This window comes from Pleurodeles waltl, chromosome 12 (genome assembly GCF_031143425.1).
Source record: "Pleurodeles waltl isolate 20211129_DDA chromosome 12, aPleWal1.hap1.20221129, whole genome shotgun sequence".
NCBI classification, from domain to species: Eukaryota; Metazoa; Chordata; class Amphibia; order Caudata; family Salamandridae; genus Pleurodeles; species Pleurodeles waltl.
In genome coordinates, this window is record NC_090451.1 from 694,265,984 (window position 1) to 694,288,868 (window position 22,885).

Here is a 22,885-nt window from a genome sequence, read left to right on the forward strand (position 1 = left end):
TTCCCCCTTCCCCTTTTGCTAGTTGCTGTTTACCGAGGTCATGTGGCATAAGATATAAATAAAGGTGTGGTCGAGGGAGTGGTCAGAGGCGGCGTAAGAGAGGCACCAGGTCTCAATAGTAACTGCTTGCATTTGTTGGTCTCACATCGCTCTTCTGTACAGGCTCCTCAATTGTGCATTGCACGCAGAACTTAATGTCCGGTCATTTGTGCGGAGCAGGGACCAAGCACAGATTGATTTAAGTTATCCGTAGCTCCAAACATGAATTGAGGAACTATTTACACCCCCCTCCCACTTACCACTGCCTGCTATTCTCTCCATAGTGCTTTTGCTTAAAAAAATTATTTTTTGTGTTTTACTCTTCCTCCTGGCATCCATGCCTCCCTCTCACCTCCCACCCTCCCATTGCAATCTCCCTTCTTCTCTCTCATCCCCATCCTCCCACTCTCCGTGTTGGCTTAGATAAAACTAGGCACACTGGTCCCTGCAATTCAATACCATTGTTTACAGCTTGCATTCATATCTTAATGAAAGCTCTTACAAGTCCTGGGGCATTTGGCTTTGCTAATGGTTTGGTTTGATGGATGTGTTTTCGGATGACAAACTGACCACTGCCTTTAGCTGCACTAAATGTGCTTACTTCATAGAAGTGGCGCAAAGAGGCTGCAGTTGGATCAAGTTGTATGTGGTTTCCTGTCCTAGAGTACTAGGAATTAAGGGCCAGATGTAGCAACTTCCGAGTTTGCGACTCGCAAATTGCAAGTCGCAAACCCGGATGCAGGATGGTGTCCCTGACACCATCTGCGAATCGCAAGAGGGTCACAAAGACCCACCTCATTAATATTAATGAGGTGGGTTGCAATTTACGACCCCCTTGCGATTCGCAGCACTCACAGGGATGGTGGCCTGCTGGAGACAGCAGACCACCATGTCTGTGGCTGCTTTTTAATAAGGACGTTTTTTTTTTTGTATTGCAGCCCGTTTTCCTCACAGGAAAACGAGTGAGAATGGGTTACCACCAGTGTGACACTGGTGGTAACTGCGAATTGCTTTGCGTTCGCGGTCACAAAGCAATTCTGCATCGCAATGCGAATCGCAAATAGGAAGGGGAACACCCCTTCCTATTTGCAACTTGCATTCCCATTTTGCGAGTCGGTAACCAGGTTACCGACTCGCAAAATGGGAATGAGTGTCGCGATGTGCTTTTTGCATGTCTCAAACAGCTAAATTCGCTGTTTGCGCCATGCAAAAAGCTTCGTACATCTGGCCCTAAATAAAAAAAAATTGCGAAGGACATAAGATAAAAGACCACTTTCCTTTCTGAATGCACCCAGACGTGTTAATTTACAGTGCAAAGCAGGGACCATTCTCTGTATCCTTTGTTGTGTACACATGGGAACTGTGAAGTCACAGTCCCGCTCCTAACAGTTCAGTACTATTCGTCTGGACATTCAAGAAATAACATGATCAAAGTGCAACACTCGCAGGTTGAGCAAGGGCATGGTGATGCTTTAAGTTAAACGCTCGCCACTGAAATATGTAGTGATGCTCAGGTCACGAGTTGAAATCCTAGCAAGTTCCACTCAGCTTTCCATGTATTCAATGTTATTGGCAGTGATATAGAAGTTCCAAAGGAAACTCTGTCAAAAACAAAGTATTCCTCAAGTGTGAATGACCTATCGTAAGTAAACAGAGGGTTTTTCTAATTCTCTGTTTTCCTGTAATGCATTACACGTTTGACCCACATGCCCTCTCTTGTTTCTCTTTCACAGGCCATCCATTGAGCTTTTTGTATAATTTTACTGTGATGATCGGTGCATGCGAGTTCCTGGGGGCCTTTTGAGAAGTATCTGGATTATTCAGTGGTTCATGGACTAAGGGATCACCAGTTACCTATGGAGTCATTTTGATGTACGGTTTTGGGTGAATAAAGACTAGTGCTGTGTGTTGGTGTGCAAAAAAATGACAAAGCCAAATAGCTCCACTATTTGGCTTTGTCAATGTTTTTTAAGCAATGTTGCACAGCAGTGTGGCTGCAGTCAGCATGTTTGGAAGTAAAACAAAACAAGCATTTTCAATTCAGTGGGTCTCGCATTAGCTCGAGTTAGAGCTATTAGCGTAGTAAACTCCTAACCTGACTTTTCTTGCCACACAAATTAAATGAAAAAAAAACGCAGCTCGATCGCACCATGTAAAATGCAGCGCGATCGTGCCGAAATTGAAAACGGAAAAGCTGAGTGTGATTGTCCTGCGTGGAAAAAAAACAGATAAAGTATTCCGGAAACCATGCTGAAAACATCGAACCTCGTATGTTTTCAGTAGTTTACTGGTGCTGTGTAGGTGGGCTAAACACCGGCAAAGGCATGACGTATGCATGCCTTTCACAAATGAAAGCAATCGGATTTTAAAAAGCAAGCCCATGAACCAATGAAAGTGACTGACGTGACATGGGCATAGTTGGAACCCCAAAGAGAGATTACTACAGGGGACGGAGTGCTTTGCGCTCGCCCCTAAAAAGCGGCATAACATGGCACGCACCAACCACACCATAGCACTTTTTGTTTACATTGAGGTTTGCTGCAGAACAGCCGCCCTGCTGTATAACACGAACAAAAAGCATTGACAAACGCTCTAGATCTAACATAGGCCAGACCTATTGGCTTTGCCAATGCTTGTTCCTCTGGCTTTCTCTCTTTTGTGCAGTTTTGCATAACGCGTGGTCGGCCCAAGGACACTGAAGCTCTTTACGTGAGCACCGGTTACATCAGTGGTTACACCACACAAAGTCAGATTCTTTTTATTTATTAGGCAAAAAGGAGATGAATTGATTTGACTAGAATCACATGTTGTCGACCCGGCGCCGGGACTCATACCTGGTTCCCCAGTTCTGAAGTCAGCAGCTCTGGCCCCACCAGGCCCCTCTCTGCCCCATCAGCCCCCTCGCTCTCTTTCTGCCCCCTTCACTCGCTAGCTTATTTTTTCTTTAACTCTTTTTAAGAGACATTTTACATATACAGAGTTTTAAAACTGCATGTTCCGTCAAGCACAGACCAACTAAAATGTTAACATTTTTACAGTGAGATGAACATTTTATATGTCGAACCGTTAAAATATAGAAACGAAACAGCAAACCGAGTGAGAGACCAGGATTAGTAAAGAGTGAAAAAGGTGCTAGTGTTGACAGATGAGGAAAATCCATCATGTTCTAAAGAATCTGACGAAAAACAGAGAAAATGAAGGAAGAGAGTGAAACCCTAAGAGCCACCTGAGAGGGGGAGTGCTGGGGAGGAGAGGCCCTCAGCTTAGAGTTATGAGTCCAGGCAACTTTCAAAATCTGCACCAGATTCTGTCAAATTCATAACATTATCTTTCTGATATCATCGGCTTCTCTCTCTCTTTCCCTATCTCTACCTCTCTTATCTCGCTCTATCTTTGATCTCACTTATTTGTGGCTATCTCTTTTCATATCTCTGTCCCGCTCTCCTTGCCTCCCATTTATGTCTGTCTCTTTCACTTCTATCTCTCCTCTCTCTTTAGTTATCTCTCCCAATCCATCTCCTCACTCTTTATTTGCCTCTCATCCTCTCTCCTGCCTCCTTATTTCTCTTCTTTATGTGTTTCTTTCTTTATCGTATCTCCCTCTTCCTTTGCTCGCTTACCTCTTATTTCCCTGTCTTTCTTTACTGTTTACTTTAACTCATGTCACTCTGTCTCTCTCCCCTTGTCTCTGTCCTCTCTCCCTCGCTCTCTCAACCCCACATGCTGCTCATTTCGAGACTTGGCCGTAACTGGCCTAATTCTCTCAAGTTTTAACACTTGTAATTATGCATAATTGTGTAACAGCGTAAACCAGCACTTAGAGCTGTTTTCTTATTGGAAAATGCACCCTTGCTTCCAAAGATGGCCTGAAGATGCATTTTGTGTTAAGAAAATATTACAGAACATGAACAGCAGTAGCCAGCAGCAAACCTCTCTCTCCTAATTTACTGTTCCTGTCCACCTGTGGTAGGATTTTTTCCCCAAAATACTCTTATTACTCAAAGTGGAGTATTCATGTAATTTCTCTCATTTCACATCACAAGAATAATGTGTAATTACTGACATTTTTCCAGTTACTCAGGCAATATTAGACCGTGGACAACTAATTTCTTGTTTTTAACCCACCTCTTCTCCCTCTTTCTCTCTCACCAGTTTTCTCCTTTCCCTCTCCCTCCAGTTTTTCTTAGCCTATTTACTGTAATCACCCCTACGTACCTCTCTTCCTCTGCGGCTGTGTGGCGCGTTGGGGGTGATATTGACGGTGTGAGTCAGTGCAATTCCTCTTCCGCCACCCCCATGCAGTGGTCTCCTGCTTTTAGGGAACAGAAACAACAGTCTGCATCTGGGTCTGGCCCCACGCAGGCAGACGAGGAGAGATTCTCACCTGAGATTAACTCTCTGCCTGCTCCAGCCTACATGTCACCGTCACACCACCCAGCCCGGTCCTCACACCTGTGACTCCAACAGTGAGTAGGCATGGACAGAGTTTAAATTACGCTACAGTAATCTGAGTCATTTTGGTAATTCCACGTTACTCTTTAAGCAGAATTAGCAATAATTATGCAATCACTCTTGCTTCCGTAATTATAAGTAATTTGGGGTGGGAAAAAGTCCTACCATGAGAGCGCATTCAGGGAGTGCAAGCAGCCTCTTGTGCTCGCTATTCATGTTCTGTTGCATTTAGTCATATTTTTTTAATTCAATGCCGGCATTGATGAAATTGCCCTCTGGGGGAAGACAAGCTGACTAAAACTGTTCCCCGACGACTGAAAACACGCTGAGATCAACCCCCTCCTCAAGAAACCCTCGGCAGACCCCACTGACCTCAAAAACTTCAGGTCCATCTCCCTACTTCAATTTCTTGCGAAAGTCATTGAAAAAGCAGTCAACAGCCAACTCCCTACTTTTTTAGAAGACCACAACATCCTCAACATCTCCCAATCTAGATTCAGGTCAAACCACAGAACCAAAACAGCCCTCCTGGCCACAATAGATGACATCCGCTCCCTACTGGACAAGGGAGAGACGGCGGCACTCATCCAACTTGACCTCGCTGCAGATTTCAACAAAGTTTCTCATCACACCCTGTTAAGAAGACTCCATGAAGCCGGCGTCAGAGACAAGGCCCTCAACTGGATCCAATCCTTCCTCTCCGGCAGAACGCAACGAGTGAGACTCGCCCCCTTTCTCGCAGATCCCACACCCACCACCTGCGGAGTGCCCCAGGGATCCTCTCTCAGACCCACGCTATTCAAAGTCTACATGGCCCCGCTAGCCACCCTCGTCAGAAGCTATGGAATAAACATAATCTCCTACGCCACCACCCAACTCATCCTCTCCCTCTCCAACGAACCCGACAAGGCCAGACAACTTCCAGGAAGGTATGAAAGCAGTCACCAACTAGATGAGAGACAGCTGCCTTCAACTCAACACAAACAAGACAGAAGTACTCATCATGGGCCCCCAACCCAGCGCATAGAGCGACTCCTGGTGGCTACCCACTCTCGGAAACCAGCCCATCCCCGCCAGCCAAGCCCGCAACCTCAGAATCAACCTGGACGCCGACCTCAGCATGACCCATCAAATAAACTCAGTCACCCCCACTAGCTTCCGCACCCTCTGCCTCCTATGCAAGACATTCAAATGGATCCCCCTTGAACATAGAAAGACTGTCACAGACGCACTCATCACCAGCAGCCTGGACTACAGCAACACATTCTACACCAGAATCAACAAAAAACTCATCCGCAATTTGCAAAACATCCAGAACGCTGCCGCCAGACTGATCCTCGACCTACCCCGACACTGCCACATCTCCCAACACCTACGTACACTGCACTGGCTCCCCATAGAATAAAGAATCATGTTCAAGATTCTCACCCATGCACACAAAGCCCTCCACAACACCAGACCAGCCAACCTGAACCAGCGACTCAACTTCCACGTACCCCACAGTGCCCTACGCTCAGCCCAGCTTTCGCAGAACAGGAGGACGCTCCTTCTCCTACCGCGCAGCCACCACCTGGAACGCCCTACCCATCCACATCAGACAAACCATCTCCCTCCCCAGCTTCACGAAGGAACTGAAGACATGGCTTTTTTAATCCCTCTCACCGGTACACGCTGCACTCTCCCCCCCTCCCCGCCAGCGCTTTGAGACCCTAACAGATGAGTAGTTGTGCTTAACAAACAATGATTGATTGATTGATTGAAAGCTGAACACCAACAAAATTAAAATCATGATCTTCGTGAAGAGCACTTCACCTTGGGGCAACAGAGTTAAGACCAACACCACCCCCCCCCCCCCCCCCCCCCACCACCCACACCAAGAAGCTCGGGATCGCCATCGACAAGAAACTTGGCATGACCACCCAAGTTAACACCGTCACCACCTCATACTTCTAGACCCTAAAAATGCTGAATACGTTTGTTCAAACAGCTCCCAATCAGCCCCCGAAAACTGAGTGTGGAAATATCCTCTGTGTCGGCATCAACAGAAAACTCACCAGAAGGCTGCAAACCAATCAGAACTTGGCGTTCCAAATCACTCTCAACCTCCCACGCTGCACTCACATCACACCACATCGGCAGGTGCTCCACTGGCTCTCCGTACACAGCAATCCTAAATCCTTCCCCACACTTACCCTGGGCCAAATTACCTTAACATTCACATCTGCTTTCACAAACCTTCCAGATACCGATGGTGATCTGCACTCCTGCTTGGACACGACCCACACATACGGAAAACAAGGTCTGGTGGTTGAGCCTTTTCCTACATCGCTCCTAAAGCAGGGAACGCCCTGCCAGTACTCATAATGACCTCCTCCTCTCTTGAACTGTGCAAGAAGCTGAAGTTCTGGTTTTTCGAGTTGTCCCATTAGGCCCTGGTTTTGGCTGGACTCCCACCTGATCAGCACCAGGACAGCCTACGGGTGATAGTGCGCTCTACAAATCAGCATAACAGAACATAACACAACACAAAATTCAAGTGAAGTGCACGGAGTGCCACACAGGTAGAATGTGTGAGATGCCCAGAATCACAGATTGCTGGTCCTGGGCCGAGGGGGGCATTAGAATCTTGGTCCCCAGGTTCCAAAGCCACCCACTAAGCCCAAAGTCCTCCTCTTCATGTGAGAGCTGAGGTGCTTTGACAGAGCTGTGTGGAGCTCTTAATACTGGAATAGCCGGGAGAGCTGAAGGTCAGGATTGAGATCCACTGGCAAAGCAGTCAGTGGCTCCTAGGACTGAGGTCACAGGGGGTCCTGCGAGCCCGGACAAGGTACATTGGCGGAGCTGTGCGAGGGTCCTGGAGTCCCCAGCACTGGAAAGGCAAGCGCAGGACTCGGTGCTGAGGCAGAGCTGTGTGGCTGCACTATCCTGGTATTAGATAACAAGGGATGCTCTAACTCCAGGACAAGGTGCATTGGCGGAGCTGTGCGAGGGTCCTGTAGTCCCTAGCACTGGAAAGGCAAGCGCAGGACTCGGTGCTGAGGCAGAGCTGTGTGGCTGCTCTGTCCTGGTATTAGATGAACAAGGGATGCTCTAACGCCAGGACAAGGTACACTGGCGGAGCTGTGCGAGAGTCTTGGAGTCCCCAGCACTGGAAAGGCAAGCGCAGGACTCGGTGCTATAGCAGAGCTGTGTGGCTGCTCTGTCCTGGTATTAGATTAACAAGGGATGCTCTAACTCCAGGACAAGGTACACTGTCGGAGCTGTGCGGGGGTCCTGGAGTCCCCAGCACTGGAAAGGCAAGCGCAGGACTCGGCGCTGAGGCAGAGCTGTGTGGCTTCGCTGTCCTGGTATTAGATTAACAAGGGATGCTCTAACTCCAGGACAAGGTACACTGGCGGAGCTGTGCGAGGGTCCTGGAGTCCCAGGCACTGGAAAGGCAAGCGCAGGACTCGGTGCTATAGCAGAGCTGTGTGGCTGCTCTGTCCTGGTATTAGATTAACAAGGGATGCTCTAACTCCAGGACAAGGTACACTGGCGGAGCTGTGCGAGAGTCTTGGAGTCCCAGGCACTGGAAAGGCAAGCGCAGGACTCGGCGCTGAGGCAGAGCTGTGTGGCTGCACTGTCCTGGTATTAGATTAACAAGGGATGCTCTAACTCCAGGACAAGGTACACTGGCGGAGCTGTGCGAGAGTCTTGGAGTCCCCACCATTGGAAAGGCAAGCGCAGGACTCGGCGCTGAGGCAGAGCTGTGTGGCTGCTCTGTCCTGGTATTAGATTAACAAGGGATGCTCTAACTCCAGGACAAGGTGCATTGGCTGAGCTGTAAGCATTGCTGGAAGAGTTTACAGGGTGTTCCAGCTGAGGAATGCTGGGCATCGGCTGAGACGTGATTTGAAGGGGTGCTGTGCACCAGGATTGAGGTGCATTAGCTGAGCTCGACTTGGATCCTGTTCTGAAATAACATTTTTGCAGCCAGGCTCTATGGTGACAACATAGAACTGCTCTCACAAGAATGACATCCTCAGAGGTCGCGCCATCTCATCCCGTTATCTTTAATATTCAGAAATAAACACAGATGTTATTGTACCAACCTGACTCTCTTCTCCCTCTGTGCTCTGTCTTCTGACCTTGCTCTCGCCTCCCCCTGTCGGTAACCGGGTCCCTTCTTAGTCCCGCCTGGAGGTACCTACGGGAAACTCTGCGCACGACTGAGCGCCACCAGGACGTGTTGGCGCTTTACCTGCTCTGGAGGAATCCAGTTAACCGGTTCTGCACGAATGTCTCGCCCACCCCCCCCCCCACCACCTCCATGACCTCATGACCTCTCCCTGCCTGCCACGACTCTGACCGCACAGCGCCTAGAGTGCGGAGACGCGCGCCTCTGCCGTGGAGACACTTAAACATGAAGTTCACAACAGCGGGAGGAGCGCGTCAGGGCTTAAACCCAGGGACATCTCGTAGCCATGGCGAGTCCGTGACACTGCTATAGAAGGATGCTAGGGGAGGTGGTGTGTGTGTGTGTGAGAGTTTAGAGTTGGCGGAGAGGGTACTCTGTCGCAGTGACAACGGGGTACCCTCTCTGCCAGGGTAAACGTGCACCAGCCTGATTTACAGACAGGCAGACCCTTTGTATGTCAGCTCTTCTCTCGCATCCTTGTCAGACAGCCTGATGGGAAAAGGGCGGTGGGAGGTTTGGCCTTTCGACCACCCGCAAATTGTGTGAGGTCCAATGGCCCGTTTTCATTATTCCATACCGCAGTGAAAAACGTGGAACAAAGGGAGAGTAGAAACTCCCATGGTGGGAAGGTTATTAACTTTTGTTTTTTTTCGATAACACGCTTTGAGATTTTGTCTTTGACACAACAAAAACATGTTAAAATTTTGATTGACACTACTGTCATTTTGATGGCACCATCCATCAAACTTTTAATACATTGACAAGAACCACCGTGATGGCGAGTCCTTCCACTGCTAAGAGATGTCTTCTGGGCTGGTGGACATTTTTAAATTCAGAGTATGACTTCTCCATCTGGGCAACAAAGTATTTTACTTCGTCACCCTGATGGAGTGATTACTTTACTAAAAAACCTAAATCAGGCTCCTAATTAGTTATGTGACAGCGTTCATCAGGGAAACAGCATTTACAAAATGGCGCGAACCACGCACTGCGTTTACAACGCAGGCATCATACCGAAGACGTCTTTACCACGCATTATTTTACCGCGCATATTGTTACAACGGCATGCTTTAGGGAAAGTGACATAGGACTTAAAGTCCAAAGCTTACTATACTGTTGTGCAGACTGGAGTTGAAATAGTAAATTATACCTCCCCATTCATTGTAAAGACGGCGGAGTAACGGCATGCGTGGTAAAGGAATTTGTTGTTCCAATATACAACCCACTCTTCAACATAGGGACACAGACAATGAGGCACTAGAGAACTACATGAAATGTGAATTTTAAACCCAGCATCATACATGCTAATAAATTTCTATTCGATAGGACTGCTAACTCGTCCTGCTTTGGAAAACAAAAACTTGCCGTCCTCTTTTTGAATCGCCCCTCTGTGAAATTCGGGACACTTCCTAAATATGCCAAAATCAGCCTGGACAGCTGGTAACAAATTGGGACTATGCTGGCAAATCCATGACACGTGGTCACCTTATAAAGAATGGAATGCACAAAGATGCTACCAAATTTTGGGAGCGATGTAGTTAGGAGCGGTACAGGAGTCATGGTGGGGAGGCAGCAGAATTAAAAGAGAAGATTTTTAGCTGGTGTGTGATCGGGCGAGGGCATCAAGTCCCCAATAGCGACATCTGGGGTCAAAGTACGGGGTGCAGTTGCCCATGAAAACTGGCATTTGCCAGCAGGAGGCGGAGGTAAGCAGGCCCTGTGACCTTTAAAAAGTCAGAAGTTTGAAGGGCACTTTTCGCTTCACTGCCTGAAACAATGACCCCCCTCTTTCCACGATGGACCAGTTGCCCTTTGTTGTCCATGGATAAACGCCTTAAGTCTCCCCTTAACACCTCACAATGACAATCAGTTATGAGATAATATTAACAAAGTCCATCCCAGCAGACCTCTCCACTCTCCCTCCAGCCTATACTTGTCAAGGATCATTAACAGTAAACAAGATATCTCAGAATGGGCAACTTAATGATCTAACAAGCTAAGTGGCTTACGATCATGAGAAATACCTTAAAGCAGGGATTCCCAACATTTTCACTTCTGAGGACCCCCACTTTATCATTACTGGAACCCGGGGACCCCCACTGAATCATTATTGGAATCCGGGGACCCCCACTAAGTCATTCCTGGAAGCCAGGGACCTAGGCCTAAACATTGTTGATGATTTGAACCGTAAAACAATAAACCAAAAATTCAGAAATAAGCATTCCATATAAATACATACACAAATACTAACACATTTTATTTAATTTGCAAACAAATAAAAAAAAAATCTTAATAGGAAGGTTAGAGCTTTTCTAAACTAAACTGAAGCCACACATTCTCCATACTGTATTCTGTTTGAGACACCTGCACTGTTCCCAAGAATCAATCTGAGGACACTAATTTAATTTTTAGTCTCCAATTTAAAAAATATTGACATTTACAGTAAGTTTTAATTTCAGTTGTACATTTATTCACTTTATTTATATACACTTTATTTATCTGTTAATATTAGTTAATTTTCTTAGGACTCACAGACCCCCTGAGAAGGCTTTGCGGACCCACAATGATCCCCGGACCACTAGTTGGGAACCACTGCCTTAAAGGAACCCGTAGAGCTGTTCAAAGCTGTCAGCTTAGTGAAAAACAAAAACAGCATGCCAATCTTTTACATCTCTTAATTTATCACACCTCTAGGATCTGCGTCCTACAAAGCGAATATTGCACCTTGCTGGTATCATGTACATCATGCAAACACTTCCCATGTAGGATCGAAAACAAAAGCGACTCATCCAACCACACACCCTACATGGTGTAGCGTGCTACCCATATAGGCAAGGGCTTCAAACCCCCTGTCAGAACCTCTTTTGCAGGCCACAGGGCACGCATGGTTTACTGGGTCCAACCGTGGTGGTTGAGGCCTTTCACTCCTGATGTCCCGGTGTCTGACTTACTATCAATCCTGAGCCAAGTACCCCTTCTGCGTTTGACTCTCAGTGGTAGCTGTGAACGAGCAGCCAAAGGATCCCTGGGGAGACTGGGGGAAAGTGTGAAGATGCAACTCATATCTCAAAGAGCACACAGCAGAGACAATATACAAATGTCCATCCAAATACTTATTTTATAATAAGAAAAATAACTTTGGGCCAGATGTAGTAAGGTCCGAATTTGCGATTCGGAAATTGCGAGCCGGTGCGACTCACAATTTCCAAATCGCAAATTTGGATGCAGAACGGTGTCTCAGACACCGTCTGCCTCACGCTATGGGGTCGCAAAGACCCACCTCATTAATATTAATGAGGTGGGTTGCTTTTTGCAACCCCATAGCGAGTACCTGCACTCACAGGGATGGTGGCCTGCTGAAGTCAGCAGACCTCCATGTCTGTGACTGCTTTTTGAATAAACCAGTTTAAAAAAAAAAAATTGCAGCCCGTTTTCCTTAAAGGAAAACGAGTTGCAAAATGAAAAAAATTACGAAACCATTTGGTTTCGTTTTTTCAGTGTAGGCAGTGGTCCATTGGACCACTGCCTGCCCTGAAAAAACCTTTATGCCCACATTCACAAAGGGGAAGGGGTCCCATGGGGACCCCTTCCCTTTTGAGAATGAGTTACCACCAGTGTGACAATGGTGGTAACTGCAAATTGCTTTGCGACTGCATTCGCGGTCACAAAGCAATTCTGCATGGCGATGCGAGTCGCAATTAGGAAGGGAACACCCCTTCCTATTTGCGAGTCGCATTCACAAATTGCGAGTCGGTACCGACTCGCAATTTGTGAATGAGCATCACATTAGGTTGTTTGCATGGCGCAAACTGCGATTTTCGCAGTTTGCACCATGCAAACGGCTTCCTACATCTGGCCCTTTATTTCTAACTCTACACATTCAAGGAAAGGTTATAGCATTTAGAAACAAAAAACATACTTCCCACTGAGGACAGGGCTATAGTGTTTCACTGGCAAATCCCAGTCTTATCCACTCTTCCTAATGGGGTTGGGGTTATTAATGTGGTTGGGGGTATTCACCACTCACTAGTGGCTGCATTCAGGGAATGTCCACTAGTAGGCCTTTACTCAAGAGTCCACTCTAACTCTTAGAAAATAGTCACAAGTGTCCTGGCGACACAGCGTCCTTAGTAGCAAGTCCTCTGGGGCCTTTCTGATGGATACACCTACCTGTGGATTCCTCACCTAAAGAATTCTCCCCTCGCGCCAGCCTCGACGGAAATTTCTTCTAGCTCTGCACGTCGACGATGACGTCACAATCGCCCAACTCCAAGCGACGCCGTATGACGTCATCTAGGCAATAAGAAGCCCTCGTCGACGTGCAGACGTCAGTTCCCTTTTTTCCGTGCCTCCGAGTAACGGTTTTTCTTCGAGGCTCACAGGGAGCTACAGTTGCGTATCAACGGTTACAATGTCGCAACCAAGAAAATCCGGTTTTAAGCCTTGTAACCAGTGCGGGGTCGAATGTCGGTTACCGATCCCCATGAGAATTGCCTCTGGTGCCTTAGCTCTGACCATGAGGTCGAGTCATGCGGCTCCTGCCAGCGCATGAACCCTAAGGCGCTTAAGGAAAGAGAGGCAAAATTGTTCTTGGCCCGTTCTAAGAAAAAGAAGGAGAGGCGTCATCGGAGAGAGTCCTCTTCAAGATCCTTGAGGGCTCATCATCGCCATGGAGACTCATTGCGCCGTCACGACTCCCGGCACCGATTGAGTAAAGGACGGTCCAGGTCCAGATCGGCATCTCCGTCAGCTCGGCGCCGTCCGACGTGGGAGATTAGCCCGACCGTCACCCCTCCACCTCCTATGACTCCGACTTCATCTGGGCCGGTTTTCGAGGTAGAGCCTCTCCAGAGGCCAGAGGGTTCTCCTAGCCAGGAGTTGCTTGGCCCATCTTTGGCGTCTAAGCCGGCGCAACAGCAATACCCGGCTTTCCCGGCGCCGGGTACGGATCCTACGGCTTTTTTGAATGCCATGTTTAACATTTTTTCCACCATGGCGCTGGGTGGAGGACAAGCAGGTCCGTCCGGCCCTTTGGCCTTTAATTTGGGTGTTCCGGCGTCTTATAAGTCAACACCTTTCACGCCATTTTTGTCTGCTGGAGCTGAAGCAGCGCCGATGCCCTGCTACGGCGCCGATGGATTCGCCTCAGATCCAATCCACAGTCAAGGTTCCTGTGGAGCCAGAGGGTCCGGCGTCGGATGGATCCGAGGATCGGCGCCGACAAAGATCTTCGGCGTCGGCCGACGCCTTATCAACGCCGGGTTTCTAATCTAGACTTCAATCCAGACGTCTGGCTTTGCGCCTTCTGGAGGAGGAAGAATACAGCAGACAACACCTGGAAGAGGGTGAGATCTTAAAGCCTTCTGGTGACTTTTAAGGGCTGGATACTGCAAGTGGCATTGATACTTCCCCTGAGTGGGATCTTGCTTCCCCTGGGGAGTATACTGAGGAAGCTGCGTCTTTTCATGCAGTAATACGGAAGGCTGCAGACTTCTTAGATCTTCCTCTTCCGGCTGCGGAGGTGAAGAGGAACCTTTTGACAGAGGTGTTACATCCAACTTCTGTGACGGCAGAGCCTCTCTTGCCTTTTAATGACGCTCTTCTAGATCCTATCAAAGACATTTGGAAGAAACCTGTGTCTTCTGCGGCTGTCAACAGGGCGGTAGCACAACGCTATCGGACGGCTCCAGGTGACCCTGTCTTCCTCTCCAAGCATCCGACACCGGAGAGCCTGGTAGTTCAGGCCTCCTGTTCTTCCAGGTCCTCTCCTGGCTCCTTTCCCAGAACTCCTGCGGACAGGGAATCGAAGAAAATGGACCATTCTGCCAAAAAGGCCTTTTCTTCATGTAGTATGGCCTTAAAGTCAACCAACACAACCTGCATTTTGGGACGTTATATTCATGCCCTTATGGAGGAAGCAAAAGGCCACCCGAACTTGTCACAGGAAGTGTTACAATTGCTGATGGATGCTCAGGCGGCGGCGACCAAGGTGTTCCAGTCGGGGGAAAGACACTTAGGACTCAGTGGCAAGAGCTATGGGCACATCCATAGTTTCCAGACGACAATCTTGGCTACGTTCGTCTGGCTTTTCAACGGATGTGCAGGTGACTCTCCTGGATCTGTCCTTTGATGGTGAAAAACTCTTTGGAACAAAGGCAGATTCTGCTCTTGAGCGATTTAAAGAGAGCAGAGCCACAGTGAGGTCGTTAGGACTTCAGTCGGCTGCCTCCTCCTCCTTTAGGTCTTATAGGAGGTATAGGGGCTTTGGACGTGGCTCCTCCTTTCGTGGCAGATTCCAAGGACCACAACAAACTGCAAGCTCCCTGCCATACAGATCCTTCAGGGGCAGGGTCAGAGTCCGTACAAGAGGAGCCACCCAGCAGCACTCTGCCTCTTCCTCTTCCTCGGGAGGGGTGCAGCAGGGAAAGCAACCTTAGTCCTCCACCACTCCCAGGTCACTTGTCTCCGGTAGGGGGGAGACTTGCCCATTTTCTTCCAATGTGGGAGCTTATAACAACAGACTCTTGGGTCATCGACATTGTGAAGAAGGGGTACGCTCTTCCCTTTCGGGAGTTCCCTCCTTCCTTCCCTCCCCACCCATCCTTCTGTTCGGAAGACCATCTTCTGTTACTACAACAGGAAATGTTATCCCAATTGGCAAAAGGCACAGTAGAGTTGGTTCCCGAGCAGGAGAGGGGTCAGGGCTGTTATTCAAGATACTTCCTGATCCCCAAAAAGGATGGTCGGTTAAGACCAATTCTGGACTTGAGGACTTTGAATTGGTTCCTCAGGCAGGAAAAGTTCAAAATGCTGACCCTTTCACAGGTTCTTTTGGCGTTGAACGAAGGAGATTGGATGGTGTCTGTCGATTTGCAGGACGCATATTTCCATATTCAGATCCTCAAATCGCACAGGAAGTATCTCTGGTTTGTGGTGGGATCGCAGCATTATCAGTTTTGCGGTCCTCCCGTTTGGTCTTACTTCAGCAGCTCGAGTCTTTACAAAGGTGATGGCGGTGGTAGTGGCAGAGCTCAGAAGAAGGGGGATAGCTGTGTTTCCCTATCTGGACGATTGGTTGATCAAAGCCAAGACTCCGGAGCTCGTGCAGCGTCATCTCCAGTCGACAACTCAATTGTTGTACGACCTGGGTTTCTCAATCAATGTGCCCAAATCTCACCTGGAGCCCTCTCAACGCCTCCTGTTCATAGGGGCAGTATTGGACACGACATTGAATCAAGCCTTTCCTCCGCCCCAGCGGGTTCAGGACATCCAGGCGTTGATTCCAATGTTTCGAAATGGAGCGGTAGTTCCAGTCCTCAAGGTCCTTCGTCTGCTCGGTCTGTTTGCTTCTTGCATACTGCTGGTCACTCATGCACGCTGGCACATGAGGGCTCTTCAGTGGTGCGTCCGCAGGCAGTGGTTTCAGCACAAAGGAGATCTTGAGGAATCGATAAAGATCTCCAGAGACACTGCAGTGGATCTTCAGTGGTGGGCAGCGGTCGAGAACCTGTCACAAGGAAGGCCGTTCTTGCTACCGCCACCAGTGGCCACAGTGGGTACGGATGCTTCCACTCTAGGGTGGGGAGCTCATCTAGGGGACCTGGAGGTCAAAGGCCTTTGGGCTCCAGTGGAACAGAGATTTCACATCAATCTGTTGGAATTGCGGGCAGTACGTCTGGCTCTCAAGGCCTTCCTCCCTTCCATTCGCGGTCAGTCAGTCCAGATCCGAATGGACAATACTACCGCGATGTGGTATATAAACAAACAGGGAGGAGTGGGATCGTATCTTCTCTGCAGAGAAGCTCTTCAACTCTGGTCCTGGCTTCAGGATCACAAGATCTGCTTGGTAGCACATCATTTGGCCGGGGCTCTGAACATGCGTGCGGACGTTCTCAGTCGACGCAACTCGGTCGACCACAAGTGGCGTCTTCATCCAGATCTGGTTCTGTATATCTTCCAGATGTGGGGATATCCACAGATAGATCTGTTTGCAACTCAGGAGAATGCACAGTGCCCGTTATTTTGCAGCCTCCAGTATCTGGTGCAAGGAGCTTTGGGGGACGCATTTCAGATGTCCTGGAAGGGTCAGTTGCTTTACGCGTTTCCTCCCATACCCTTGATTCCTCGAGTTCTGAGGAAGATCCGCCAAGACCGAGCCCAGGTCATCTTAATAGATCCGGATTGGCCAAGAAGAGTGTGGTATTCAGACCTTCTCCAACTCTCTCAGTGCCCACCGCTCTGTCTCCCCTACAGGGTGGACCTCCTCTCGCAGTCGCTGGGGCAGATTCTACACCCCCACCTCCAGAGTTTGCACCTTCATGCCTGGAGATTGAACGGGGCAATCTGAGTTCCTTTTCTTTCCCACCAGAGGTGGTGGATGTTATTTTATCGGCCAGGCAACACTCCACCAAATCGATCTATGCAAGTTGTTGGGCTAAATTTGTATGCTGGTGTGGAGAGAATAGAATTGATCCCTTAAAGGCTCGTTTGTCTGACATATTGTCATTTGCTCTTTTCCTGGCGCAGAAAGGTTGTGCGGTTGCCACAGTCAAGAGTTATTTATCTGCACTGTCAGCTTTTCTGTGCCTTCCTGATCAGGCTTCCTTGTTTAAATCTCCTATTGTTTTAAGGTTTGTAAAGGGGCTTACTAACAAATTTCCACCATCACCATTTGTTATGCCTCAGTGGGACCTTAATTTGGTACTAACATTTTTAATGGGGTCCCCATTTGAACCGATGCATTCTTGCTCTTTGCGGTTGCTAGTTCTCAAGACTGGGTTCCTGGTGGCCATAACATCAGCCAGAAGGGTCAGTGAGCTTCAGGCTCTTAGTGTAGAGCCCCCATACCTTTCTTTCCATAGAGACAAAGTGGTGTTAAGGACCAAGGCGGCTTTCCTCCTGAAGGTTGTTACACCCTTTCCCTTGGGGCAGTCTATTACTCTCTCTTCCTTCCAAGGAGGAAGAGAGGCTCCACCGGCTGGATCCACGAAGAGCACTGAGCTTCTGTGTCGACAGGACGAAGGAGTTCAGGCAAGATGATCAGCTCTTCGTTGGATACGTGGAGAAGAGGAAAGGTAGAGCTGTCCACAAGAGAACGCTATCCAGGTGGGTCATTCTATGTATTAAAATTTGTTATTCTTTGGTGAAGAAAGAAGCACCTGTGGGGCTTTGTGCCCATTCCACCAGAGCTAAGGCTGCTTCTTCGGCTTTGGCTAGGGGTGTTCCTGTGGCTGACATCTGCAGGGCGGCGACTTGGGCGTCCCTCCATACTTTTGTTAAACATTACTGTTTGGATTCTGAGGTTAGGAGGGATGGCCATTTTGCTCACTCGGTGCTGCAGGATTTCTTGGTTTGACCATTCGGGCACCCACCTCCGGAGGTAGTACTGCTTTGGGACTCTATTTTTTAGGTGAGGAATCCACAGGTAGGTGTATCCATCAGAAGAATAAGTCACTTACCTTCGGTAACGCTTTTTCTGGTGGATACAATAACTACCTGTAGATTCCTCACGGTCCCACCCGCCTCCCCGTTGCCTGACTGGTCATACCATGAAATCCACGGGTGAGCATCCTTTGTTTTGTATATATGTATATACCTGAATTATTATATATATGGTTGGAGCATGTATATATACATTTCATTCACCAATTTAGATAGTTCAAGGAACACATATTTGGACTTGTCTGACATATCCTTCTTTTTATATAGAGCATTTATTGCGGTTACCTGGCTTTATCTTTATCTTTATTGTAATAAATGTTGTGATTTCATTCCATTTGATGTGACTATGTTCTCTTTAAGGTCACTGTTCACCTGTTCGCCTCTTTGGCACGTAAAAAATGGTGATAACTGACGTCTGCACGTCGACGAGAGCTTCTTATTGCCAAGATGACATCATACTGCGTCGCGTGGTCGGGCGATTGTGACGTCGACGTGCAGAGCTAGAAGAAATTTCCGTCGAGGCTGGCGCGTGGGGAGAATTCTTTAGGTGAGGAATCCACAGGTAGTTACTGTATCAACCAGAAAAAGCGTTACCAAAGGTAAGTAACTTATTCTTTAGTCCCATAACCAGTCTTACCCGCTCTAGCAGCAAGGAAGTGTGCAGCACCTTAGCTGGTGCCCCGTCTGTTGGAACTTGGAAGGCTCCGGCCTGTTCAGCAGGGTTGTACCCAGGAATATTTATTTTAGGGGCATGGCCCCCTAGTAATAGCATAAAATGAAGGTTTCAACTAAAGTAATTGTTTTTGTTTTGAAAACATGCTGCAGCTGCATCACCCTTAAAATGCTAATGTGCTCATTAGATGTTTGATGGAAATTGCGATTCAGGCAGTAAAAGGAGGTTATGCCCAAATCAGAATTATGAGTTGTTTACCTGGGCAGATATTTCTAGCAAAAAAAGGTTTTGTCTATAGGTTTCACAGTGATCCGTCAAGCGGGGGCGAAGTAAAAGGGGAGTGTCAAAAAAGTGAGTTTCCCATTTTAATTCCCATAGGGATTTTGAACACAACTACAGCCTGATCTGCTAGAAAGAATTACACCAAATTTGGCAGGAAGGGAGCTCTTTGTCCAGAAAGAGTGCTTTTTGTTATTTGGTGTAAATCTGTCCAGAAGTTTTTGAAATATTAAAAGAAAACCAAATTTGTAAATTTAGAGATGCGAAGGCTTCGTGAATCCTCCTGATCTCGTGCAGAGATCTGATTGGCTGCTAATACTTCAACCAGGAAGTGTTGGCAGCCATTTTGAGAATCAGCTTCAGCCGAGTCTCAAAAACAAACAAAAAAAAGTAAAGGGGGCATTGTATGTTCACCCTAACCTCCTAGCCTGGGTGTAGGGTACCCCTGGTACTACCACAAGGGCAAAAAAGCTTTCTTTAAAAAAATCATAGTGAAAATCACCAATATTCGCAAAATTTGCTGTAAATTAAAAGAAAAAACAAGGTCTCACGCATTTAAAATGCTTTGACCCTCGGTGGGGGAGGTCCTGGGGACATTATGAGGTTAAAAAAAGGAGTTGGGTGCACGGGTCCCCCTTCCGAGGGCTTTTACAAGCTCTGGGGATCACCACCTCCCCAGGGCGAGGCTTTATAAATATGTGAGGGGCCCCATGGCCCAACCTGCGCCCCAGGGACAAAACCTCCCCAGTGTTAAAAATAAAATAGTATAATGGGGGCGTTCTGCAGACCCCCTGGTCATTGGGACCACTGCTTCCCGGGCTGTTTCCAAATATGTGGTGGGGCCACACGGCTCTCCTATGCCTTGGAGACCACCATCTCCCCAGGGCAACATACTATATAAATAATAGAGGGGTCCTGCAGACCCCACCCCCCATGCCCCATGGACCACCACCTCCTCGGAACTATGTTTATAAAATATGCAGGGTGGGTGCACAGCTCCGACACCCTGGGGACCACCACCTCCCTGGGGCAACATATGAATTTAAAAGGGGGGACCTGCGGACCACCACTGGCCCTGGGGACTGCCACTTCCTAGGAACATTGTGTTACAACTATGCGAGGGGCCTCATGGCCCCCACACCCCTGGGACCACCACCTCCCCAGGGCAACACCTGACAAAAAAATAGCCCCGGGGACTGCTACCTCCAAGGGGCTATAAATACTTTTAAGAAGGGGGTCCATTGCGGAACCCCGGTACTATGGACATCCACCTCCCTGGCGCCCCTGGTGGAGTCATATATGGCCCTGGGTGGGAGGGGAAGGAGATCCGCACAGTCCAACGCATGTTTTTAAAATATAGCCAGGCCCTGCAGCCAACCCCCATCATGCCCGGCCAAAGGCTGTGAGTGTCATGGGGTTGAGTGATTATAGGGGTTAAGCTGCAGGGCCTAGCCGCAGCCTGTGCGTGGTGGTGGTTGGTTTAACGTATAGTAATTAAAATAACTTTACATTAAAAAAACATAGAAATTCACTGTAAAAAACAGTTACAGGGATATTATAGTTAGGAAATAAAAAAAATTAAAAACTCATAGCAACTGTCTAAAAAACAACAAAGGTTGCAGGGACTTTATAGTTAGATTCTGAATTTACTCGCATTAAACCAAAGAAATTCAGGAGTTAGCTCAAGTAACTATAACTCATGCCTGAGGTAATTATATCTTGCGCCCTCACCATGCACTGCTAAAAGTAAAAGTATTGAGGAGAAAACTGTGCATGGCGGCGGCTCGAGTTATAGTTACCTTAGGTCACAAGTGATAGTTACTTGAGCTGACCATAATTATAACTGCTGAATTTCTATGGTTTGTGCAAGTAAATTCAGAATCTAAGTATAATGTCCCTGTAACTTTTGTTTTTTTAAGTGAATATATATATATATATATATATATATATATATATATATATATATGTATATATATATATATATATATATATATATATGTATATATATATATATACACATATAACCTAGGTAGGTAGTGTTAGTTACGACCTAGTTGGTTAGGAAGAGTGTTTTTTTGTTTCGCCAATAACTTTGGTGCCGCTTGATGAATCTTCATGAAAATTTCAAAACTTATACTTCAGTGGCTTCATCTACTGTCTTGAAAGGTTTGGGTTTGGTATGATCCGTCAAGCCGGGGCCGGAAAAAAAGGGGGTCCCAAGACATGTTTTCCCCATTCATTTTTCCATAGGGTCTTTAGACATGCCTACAGCCCAAACTGCTGAACGGAATTACACCAAATTTGTCAGGAAGGTAGATCTTGCTGCTCAGATTGTGCTTTTTGTAATTTGGTGTAAACCCGTTCAGTAGTTTTGAAGATATTAAGGTCAAATAATATAGATATATAGAGATGCGGAACCTCCACGAATCAATCTGTCCCTGTGCTGATATCTGATTGGCAGCTAACATTTTCACAAGGAGGAGTTGGCAGCCATCTTGGGACTTGGCATCAGCCGAGTTCCAGAAAAGAAAGCAAAAAAATAAAACAGGGCCAGGGTAGTGTCACCCTGAGCCCCTGGCCTTGGTCCACTTACAAACCTCACCAGGGATAAAAGCATTCTTTTGTTTAGATCTCAGAAAAAACACGGATCCAGATCTGTGGATTTTTCTGAGAATTAAAAAAAAAAGGGCAGTGTCCCCCCTTTTCTTATATTTAACCCCTGGGTGGGCCAGGTCACAGGGGCATTGAGAAAGGATGGGTGCGCACAGGGACCCCTCCTCGGGCTGATATTAGCCAAGGGGACCACGACCTCCCCAGGGCGATTAGACAAAAATGTGTGGGATGGCCAAGCAGCTCCCCTGCGCACGGGGACCACCACCTCCCCGGGGCAAAATGTTTATTTTATATGGGGGAGGCCCTTACAGTCTCCCCCAAAGCCTTGGGGACCGCCACGTCTCTGGGGAGTCCCTAAGAGTTTGTGCAGGGGGGGCGTGCAGCCCCCCACCACCCAGGGACTTCCATCTACCTGGGATAAGTTAGTACAATTAAGGGGGGCATGTGCCCCCCCCCCCCTCCAGGAGCCAATAATGGCCCTAGGAACTGCCACCCCCCCCAGGGCAGGCTCCTGATATGTCTCGGGGTGCCCACCCCTGCGACATAGCTGTTTGCTCTGACCTGGGGGGAGCTTTCACAGGTCCCACCAAGGCAGAGAAAACCCAATTCTGCTCCCAGCTAGCAAGACCTGTCAAACGATTGCTCTCACAGACAGGGAGCTGCATGTTTAGCAGCTCCCTGTCTGTGACAGCAATGCTGGCTCCTGCAGGAGGTGGGGAGCTCGCTGGGACCATGGAGACCTTGAAGCTACCTCTGTGGTCCCATTGCACACTGGGTGGCTGGGCCCTAGGGATGGGTCACTGGGGGACCACAATTGGCTGTGAGAAGGGGGCTACGTGGCCCACCTCCCCCACTGAATAGAGATCGGCTCCGGGTCCCCAGGGCTGAAACCTGCCAGGGAAGGGGGGGCAATGTGCCCCCCCCCCTAGAAAGGACAAGAGAGAACCCAATTGTCACAGTCACATACAGATTGCGTCCCAATAGATAAAAGATGTATTCACCTCCACAAAGGATTTCAGATCATTTTCCAATATGGAATCGATGAGTAAAAACACTTGCTTTGCCTTTGTCCAGCCCAGGAATTAGGATAATTTGTCCTTTTTAGAAGTGTAACTTCAACTGGGGCACCTGCCATGCTTATATTTGTAAGTGCTTCCTGTTGAGGTTTGTATTTCTGTAAAATGAGCATTATGCCCTGAAAGGAAGCTCAA

At 48.0% G+C, this 22,885-nt stretch overlaps 1 protein-coding gene across 5 annotated transcripts in view; it reads right to left on the reverse strand.

Moving 5' to 3' along the window:
• Nucleotides 1–8,699, reverse strand: part of LOC138266858 (beta-1,3-galactosyltransferase 5-like) — a 65,666-nt gene extending 56,967 nt beyond the window's left edge. For 2 of the 5 annotated variants that reach the window (XM_069215565.1, XM_069215561.1), the window contains exon 1: nt 6,699–6,813. Coding sequence is in view for 1 of the 5 variants with exons in the window: in XM_069215561.1 (XP_069071662.1) it covers nt 6,699–6,706 (8 nt within the window). In the remaining 4 variants the exon portion in view is untranslated. Of the gene's footprint in view, nt 1–4,254; nt 4,354–6,683; nt 6,814–8,582 lie in introns of those variants that run through there. The other 3 variants (XM_069215562.1, XM_069215563.1, XM_069215564.1) reach the window with 3 other exon arrangements.
• Nucleotides 8,700–22,885: the final 14,186 nt, after the last annotated feature.